We start from the raw sequence: 8,894 nt of genomic DNA on the forward strand, positions 1-8,894 counted from the left end.
GCGCTATTTTGTGTTTATTTTATTATTAAAGTTTTGTTTAAATGTTCGCCGGTTCCCGTCTCCTTCTTCCCGATCTACAAACGTTGTTACAGAAAGAATATTGGCTCCATCTATCCACAATCAAACTGTCCCAAAGTGTATTGTATTCCTGTGTTGTATGCATGTTCAGTTCAATTCAAGTTTATTTGTACAGCGCTTTTCACGATACAAATCATTGCAAAGCAACACAGAGAAACAAATAGAGACATAATTAGCGTAGCTGCTGTTCCAACCAAGCAAAATTGATTTGTTTAACCCAAACTAAAGAATAATAATGTGCATTTGATCACATATAACTGCAGTACAAGATTATGAGATGCATTATTTGAATGCTTGGCCAAAGAGATGTGTCTTTAATCTAGATTTAAACAGAGAGAGTGTGTCTGAACCCCAAACGTTATCAGGAAGGATATTCCAGAGTTTGGGAGCCAAACCTGTTATTGTTAACAGGGTTAACAATAAGTTCCTCTTATAACACATGATGGACTGCATGAATGTTTTCTTTGAGTGAATTGATATTTTGAATGGATTCAGAGTGGTAGTAAAGGAATGATGTGCTCCATTTCTATATTAGCCTATCCTGTTCAACAAGTAAAGAAAGTCAAAAGTGTCAGAACAAAAGGTTATATATTTTATTTTAATGACAATCTACAATATCCATAAATACACCTACCCATTTTTGTAGTGTAGGCCTCCATATAAGTATAGGAGTTTTTGTTATAAAGTTTGTCTTACTTTGTATATAAATATAAAATATATTCATACAAAGAACACAATAGTGGTTAACAAAACACCTGTGCGTATATTCATTTGTATAAGATGTTGCTGAAATGAATGCTCACAATATGTACTCAATTATTTTCAAGCAGAAAACATGTCTCTGTCTTTAGGGTTAAAAGTCTAGAAGGGAAAAAAAAAAGTCTGAAGCTCAATGTTAACTGCTGGTAACCAGCCTCCACACAGCTGATCTGATACTATCTCTGCCCACCCAGAAATGCTAAACCACATTTACATACTGTGGTGAGTAAGTTTTTGTAAGGGAGAAGAGTGCTGCTGGTGCCATGTTTTTCTGATCCACAGCTAAACATGACATTTTTTGTAGCTTTTCTGTAAATGTCTGTAGTAAAAAAATAAATAAATAAAATAAAAAGAACAATAAATAAATAAATAAATAAAAGAACAACCATCTCAAAAATATCAACCACTTTTCTTTCATTTTCCAGCGCCTGTGAATATTTCAGAACATTCTAGTGACAACTTAACTCATTTTACAACTTCATTCTCTCTGGCTCCACAAGTCACCCGAGACAGGTCAAGCACAAGACTCAACTCATTCTGTTCCTTTAAAATCATGATAATCTCATTTTCCATTCCTAGCATATTTCTTAGGTGTTCTTTATGAGTTCCAGCTAAATTTTTCTCAACTAAACACTGATGACAAGATCAATTTTATTCATTCATATACTGCACTGTAATGGCATTGCATTTACATTTAGTCATTTAGCAGAGGCTTTGATAAAACTCCATTGTTCATGACACAAATTTGCATGTATTTAAATTAAAGTAATACCTTTAAAATGAAACATAATTTCAACAAAGTGTATTAGGCTTTGAATATTAAATGATTTTACACCTGATATTAAATGCAAATTCTTATTTGACATGACCTATCTGTAACTCTTCACCCTCCTGACAGGTTTGTTCCTGAAGATCCTACTATGTGGGTTACTTACTAAGCATGCATACAGAATTTACCAAAGGATCTGTAAGCTATGGTTTGAACTCCCAAACCGGATTTATTCTGAGAAGCAGTTTGTCTTCCTTGAACCTGCGTTTACTTTCATTACGTCACGCAGCGGGAGTGTCATAATGTCGTGCATGTAACCAACCAATCACACGCTGTAGGCTACAGGCGACACAGTATCACTCGGAAGGGCGTTTAGTTTAAACCTTAAAAGTTCTCGTAACGTAATATAAAACCAGGTATTTAAAAAAAAATATATATATAGGCTATATATACTTTGTAGCATTTCAAAATGGATATGTGGACCTTCGTCTTTGTTTGCCTTTCGATCTCAGTCACAGGTAGGAGTCCATGTTTTCAGTGTTTGAATCATGGTTACATTTCATTTTTATTACGTCCTGTCATTGACTGTCTTCTGTGAATTGTTCAATATAAACTTTTGATATAAAAAACTTTTCAATATTTAAAAAAAAATATATTGTTAAAACATTCAATCAGTGTTTTCTCACTTTTATTAAATCAAAAAATGTATTATTATTTGCGTATAGTGGAATAGAGTTTAAATTTAGTATAGGTCTGCAAGAAAAGAAAACATTCGAGCAGTTCGAAATTATTCGATACAGCGATTCATGCATAGCAAAATTAGGCGTATCTGCTTTGTTATGGTACCTAATTATCGTAACATAAGTTTTGTGTTTAGGTCGAATAGAAACTGCATTAGCATTGTATTGCTGTTTAAATGTGAAAGAAGGCCTTTCACGGCTCGACGGCATCACCTGTAGAACCTGTTTTTCCACCTCGCCCATCCTCCATCCGAAACCAGAGCTCAACAACCAGGAAATTGTGATAGCTGAAACACGATCCAGAACGCGTGACCAAATAAAAGCAATTAACAGTAAAGTCACACTGTATTTAAATAAGGTAAAAGTGATATATATTTTTATTATTGAGTATTAATAGTAGTCAACCAGTAACGATGACACACCTGTTGATAGCGTTAACTGCGCGCGCACACAAGCATCCTGTTGAGCAGCATCAGGAATTCACAGTATCGTGTTTGTTTATACCTGTTAACCTCAAGTTCACATGGGTAAAACAGTTTCAGAACGGCAAATAGTCTGGAAAACTTAATAATAATGATGATTGAAGGAATTGTTAGAACGACAACCGACAATGTTTGTGAATGAATACGAATCATATTGTATATGAATTCACATTTCATAACTAATGCATGCTGTTGTTTAGCCGTTCTTTCAGGCTAGCGGCTGTAAATGCCATAACGCCCTTTTCTGGCTTTCATCTGTTTCATCTATCTATTTGGTCGTGGTGACCCAACATAGTGCAAGCATGTTCTTTGGTGTCATGTTTGTCAAACAATTATTTGAAAAGGGTAAATTCTGAAAACACAAATGTATTTCTTTAACATTTTTCTTATTTGAAAAGATCTCTAACCCCCATTTGAGATCAATATGAAACATTTACAGTTGTGCAAACCTAGCTAGGGTGTCTAATGGGTCTATAGAACACATGGGGTGTGTGTAAACCTAAGACAAATGTTTGAAGAGTAATAGGCTTCTTTAAATGCTGAAATGTTCATCATTTGCATGGTTTCAGGAATTAAATTTATTTTTCTGAGCTGTCTAAATGAACAGGTTTCTAGGTCACATGTTGCTTTTGATTGTTTTTGTCCTGATGTTTCTATTAAATAGAAAAAAAAGTGGTCGGCTTAGATGAAGATGATGTCTGAGCATCATTTCACTCCGGTTGCAGCTGTTAATGCGATTTATAATGTGTTTAATGTGATTTTAAGAATTAATTTTTATTGATGTAATTAAGGTTTGAATCCCTTTCTTTCTGTCGACAGGCCTGCATGCCGATTTTACAGTTAATGTTAGTCCCTCAGTAAAAGTGAAAGAGAACGAGGGTAAGTTACACTTTGCTTTTTTTGTTAGTTTGTCTTTCAATTGTAATAGTTTCTATGTGTCAATGAGCAGCCAGATATAAATAATAAAGAAAATATAATGTAGTGCCTGCATAGGTTTTGAATAGTAATTGAAGAATAGTAATTTGTGAGGTGTTACAATTTACTGGAGAGCCTATCTCTACTGGCTGGCCTAAGGAGAGGTCTGCCTGTTTTGGGTGATCCTGTTTCAAGCATTCAGTTTTTGATGTGAAAAACATTTATGCACAAAGTATTGCTTTTTTTCAGGAGTTGACTTGAAATGTTCCTACACCGCTGACTTTGGATCAGCACCCAGAGTAGAATGGAAGTTCAAGGATCTCAAGGGCTCTCAAACATTAATCTACTTTGATAACAAGCCAACTGGTATGGATAAAATCTTTACATTTGTCATCCAGTTAATTGATATAACCTTGCAGTAGCATTGTCATATTGTTTGTTGATGTGTGAAATGTGAATGGAGGAAAATATCTAGCATTGTGCATTATTTTTTCTTTCATTAGGTCAGTATGCAGGCCGTATCACTATGTATGATGGAGGACTGAGATTTAACAAGGTGACGCGAGCAGATACTGGAGACTATGACTGTGAGGTGTCTGGCAATACTGGATATGGCGAGAATACCATCAAACTCACAGTCCTTGGTAAATCATGTAGTATTATATACATGAAAACTTACTACCTGATAGTTGTCACTGATATATATGTTATAATAAGTCACAACCCTAGGCTTTAAACAGCAAAAACTTCTGTCATAATTTACTCATCCTCATATAGTTCCAAACCTGAATGAATTTATTTTTCTCTGGAACACAAGATACTTTGAAAAAATGATACATAATAGGAAAGTCAGTGGGGTTTGTTGTTGTTTATTTAACAATGGATAGAATAGAATATTGCTTTGATGAAATAATGTAACGCACAAAACAGCCTTGTTATTCCCGCTGTAATTTCCTCCACTACAGTGCCTCCTTCCAAGCCCGTATCCAGAATTCCTTCATCAGTCACAACAGGAAATAATGTCCGCCTGACCTGCTTTGATGCAGATGGCTCCCCTCCATCCACCTATAGGTGGTACAAAGACAACACTCCCCTCCCTGAAGATCCAACCAAGTTCCCCAATTTTAAGAACCTCACCTACAAGATGAACGTCTTCAATGGTAACCTGGTGAGTGTTCATCTACAATATTATAAAATACATAATAGCTTATAATAAGTGTGTGTGTATAAATTATGAAAGCTTGTTTCCGCCACAGGATAAAAAAAAAATATATATATATATAAAATAAAAAAAAGAATAATTTTGACTTTGTATCTCACAATTCTGTCTTTTTTTCCTCACAATTCTGATGTAAACTCGCAACCACAAGATATAAACTTAGAATTCTAAGAAGTCGGAAATGTGAGATATAAGCTTGCAATTGCGAGTTAGCGTCTCAGAATTCTGACTTGTTTTCAGAATTGCAAGGTTATATCTTGCAATTCTGACTTTAGCAATGGAATTGCAAGAAAAAAAGTCAGTATTATAGCAGATGCAAACTCAAAAAAAAAAAAGAAATTGAATCCCGCAATTCGAAAAGTCGATTTACCTTTTTAATTTTTTTTTATCCCGTGGCGGAAATGGGCTTCCATAATATATATTCACATCAAATGACTGAAAAGCTTACATCAAAATTTCAGTACTACATATTTCTAGAACTTCTTTCTTAAATGTCACTGTGCTTGTCATTAATTTGGTATTGTTTTGTAAGATAGATTATATTTGTAAAATTCTTTCTGTGATCAGGAGTTCCCGAGTGTGTCTAAGCTGGATAGCGGTTCATATTTATGTGAGGCCAGTAATGGAGAAGGTGCTCCTCAGCGTGGAGATGCAGTGCACATGGAAGTCCGTAAGTCAGGGTTCTTACACAGTATGCAATTTGATTTTTAGTGTTTTAAGGGTCTGGATAAGTATGGGGAAAAAAACAGAGTATGGAAAAATGTTTGTGTTTTCAGACTATTGCTGTTACTATTCTGTTTTCTTAAATAAAAATGTAAGAATGAAGAGAGTTCTGTGAAGTGCGTTGACAGTTTCAGTTTACAACATGTTTTTGAAGTGTTAAGCATTGTAGCCAATCACAGATATGTCTGTTGAGTGTGTGAACACAATGGCCAATCAGACATGTAGTTAGAGAGAATCCACTCAATACCACTTGAAGCACTGGAGTTTTTATTTGGCGCTATGGTACCAATAACCGAGAAATTTTACTGGTATTGGTACCTACTACTGAAATTTTGTTACTGTGAGAAAACTAGCTTCTAGTATTTTGAGAGTATCAAATTGTGAATCAGTGCTAATTTTGACAGCAAATTTTGATTTAGTTTTAGTCATAGTCTTCTGACTAAAATGGCATTTAGTTTTAGTCATATTTTAGGGTGACACACAACATGCCTTCATGTTAAAATGAAATAAAACCACTTCTCATAAAGAACAAGAACATGGTCTTCTTTTTAATGAAATACAATTTATTAAAAAAACAACATTTTGACTTTTTTGATGACCTTCTAAAGAGAGAGAACCAAGTATGATTTTTGATATTTCTGGTATTTGCTTCTCTAACAGATGTCTTGATTGACTTGAATTAATTTGTTGTCTTTTTTAAATTTGTTATAGGTGATCTGAATGTTGGTGGTATTGTTGCGGGGGTTATTGTGGCTTTGCTGGCAGTGGGATTGCTCCTCTTTGGTCTCTGGTTTGCCAGTAAAAAGGGATATCTGCCAAGTAAGTTCTCACTGCGCGCGCGCACGCGTGTGTGTGTGTGTGAGAGAGAGAGAGAGGTAAATTAGAAACTCAAAATTATTTGACTTATTTGCTTCTTTTTTTTCTTTAATTTTCCACAGAAAAAGCAGAAAGGTAAGAGTTTTGTTATCTATGGCACATACAACCTCATATCTGACATATGATGCTACTAAAAATGTTCTAGAATGTAATAAAAATATAAATAAATGATCTCTTGCAGCAAGCCGAAACAACAAGCTGTTTATACACAGCCTAGAGCAGATGATATGGATGATGGGGATGTAAGTACAACACATCTTGTATCAATGATATTAATCAGGAATTCTCTTTGCAATAGTTGATTTTGAATGTCCTTTTCTACCACCAGAATAGTGGTACTGGTAACATAACTATATTTGCACTGTTTTATGTGTCTTTTTCAGGGGGAATTCAGACAGAAATCATCTTTTGTTGTGTAGTCTGTGCTACTCTGGATGTCAAGATTCGGTGCCTAGATCAACTGTTTTCTGTTTGAGTTCATACAAATCAGGATCAATGTGTATGTGACGAGATGTGCCTCCCTGCCCAGCTTACCACACTAGTTGACCATAGAAATGTCCAAAAGCTTTAAAGCAACTATTGTAAATGTGTGTGAGAATGCAGATTTAGTTTTAGGAATCTAAATCCTGTCTCTGTTTTGTAGAAATGAATAGAAATGTAATTTATTGAACTATGATTAATCTGTGAGTGGAACACAAACCTAAAGGGTTTAAGATCAATTCTTTATTAATAGAATTTGCTCAGATTATAAGCAGTTGTTTAGTCTTGTATGGACCGAGATGTCCAATGCTATTTTTACAGGACTCTGCACTATGAGATGGAAACTTCTTGGGGAAGAGAAGGTACTATGAATGTTCCCCATTCAGGAAATAATGTCCCCTCTCCTTTATATTAACATTTGCTGTACAATGTAGTCATTGATATGTTGTTTGTTTACTTTACTGGCATTTTTATGATAGTGTACCTTGTGTGTGTTTTTATGTATTTTATACTTCATGAAATGTAAATGGATCGTTCTGTCTTTTTATTGGATTTTTTTTTAGGATTTTAAATCATGCTTCATTTACCTTTCTGAATTATTAATCTGGGAACAAATTACTAAACTTTTTTTTTCCTTTTGCTTGATTGAAATTTTAACATGTGACTTGATCCCATTCTTCCAATAAATGAAATCCACTGAATATGACTTCATAAATAAGATGTTGACATTACTCTTTTTTTTTCTTTCTTTTTTTTTTCTCTTTCATGCAAAAAAACCAATTGTGAATGTTAAATTAAGCAATGTTATCTGTGGTTGTCTCAGCTGAACATTATGACTCTGATTCCGGGAAATATCACTTTTCACGCTGGATGACATTAAGAATGTGTATTTATTTCACATTATTTCTAAACGTGTCTAAATAATTTGAGGTGAACCACAATGTTCTGAATATGACCGCTAGGAGGCAGTGTAGGACAACAACAAATTTTGCACAGCTTTGCACACTATCGAAATTGACTTGAAATTGTCATGGATCTAGGAGGCTCAACAGGATGTCTGTAACATAAAATTTAATAAAGTGTTTTGATTGTATTGATGATTTTAATAGGCTGATTTTTCTTCCAGAAAAGATTTAGATAATTAAATTTGAAGTGTGTAATTTCAGTGCCACTAGGTCAGCAAAAATAGTTGTTTTCAGACAGGTTTTCTGCTCTTTGGTCAGATAAACAGTCCCGCCCAAAATTCTAAATGACTACTTAGTTTAATTGTCTCAGTATTAATATGACATAAGATATTAGTATTATAACAAAATATTAGCAAACTGTACACAGGCTCACATATATATATTTTTTAATATAATAGAATAAAGCAGTAACTATCAGAACATAAAGAGCATGTCAGCTATAATTAATACATTATTTGCACAAGGCAGCTTTTATTACAGTTCATTCACCTATTTACAGAATGCATGAATTTTCAAGATTGACTTTTTTGGGCTGGCCCAAAGTTGCTTATAAGTTGCTTATCCTCCACATGATGCGTTCTACGTTCTACCTGCGCACAGTTACATAAGGGGCCGTTCACATATCGCGTCTTTTGCGCGCTCAAGTTCAGAACGTTCGACTGACTGTGAGCAAACGTCAGTGACGATGATGCTTCTCACTGAACTGCGCTGCCTGCCATTCGAGCGCATCTGCTCTACGTCACCTAAGGGTGACGGGGACTGGGCGGGACCCGTCTGCTGATAGGCTGTTTCCCCTTTCAGTCAAGACCCATTCATAAATAAGCCATGTCTAGGAGGAACCGATGTAACATATATTGACAGGTTTCGCTCGAGACGCGCCTGCTAAAT

At 34.8% G+C, this 8,894-nt stretch overlaps 1 protein-coding gene across 1 annotated transcript; it reads left to right on the forward strand.

Annotated features, from left to right (window-relative positions):
- Window positions 1-1,945: 1,945 nt before the first annotated feature.
- On the forward strand, window positions 1,946-7,366 carry LOC107722768 (junctional adhesion molecule A-like). The gene is made up of 10 exons (XM_016531235.1): window positions 1,946-2,124; window positions 3,648-3,707; window positions 3,993-4,109; window positions 4,247-4,387; window positions 4,709-4,911; window positions 5,530-5,632; window positions 6,397-6,504; window positions 6,624-6,636; window positions 6,743-6,803; window positions 6,945-7,366. Exons 1-10 carry the CDS (start codon window positions 2,076-2,078, stop codon window positions 6,978-6,980), a joined length of 891 nt encoding a protein of 296 aa, XP_016386721.1. The 5' UTR covers window positions 1,946-2,075; the 3' UTR covers window positions 6,981-7,366.
- The last annotated feature ends 1,528 nt before the right edge of the window (window positions 7,367-8,894 follow it).

The sequence above is a fragment of the Sinocyclocheilus rhinocerous genome, unplaced genomic scaffold (assembly GCF_001515625.1).
Source record: "Sinocyclocheilus rhinocerous isolate Xijiao unplaced genomic scaffold, SAMN03320098_v1.1 scaffold544, whole genome shotgun sequence".
Classification (NCBI taxonomy): Eukaryota; Metazoa; Chordata; class Actinopteri; order Cypriniformes; family Cyprinidae; genus Sinocyclocheilus; species Sinocyclocheilus rhinocerous.

Bases quoted from the DNA above. Each gene is read 5' to 3' on its own strand.
- LOC107722768 (XM_016531235.1), top strand. From the start codon at position 2,076: ATGGATATGTGGACCTTCGTCTTTGTTTGCCTTTCGATCTCAGTCACA. The intron at 2,125-3,647 runs GTAGGAGTCCAT...TTCTGTCGACAG, and splicing joins CCTTTCGATCTCAGTCACAG to GCCTGCATGCCGATTTTACA. The intron at 3,708-3,992 runs GTAAGTTACACT...GCTTTTTTTCAG, and splicing joins AAAAGTGAAAGAGAACGAGG to GAGTTGACTTGAAATGTTCC.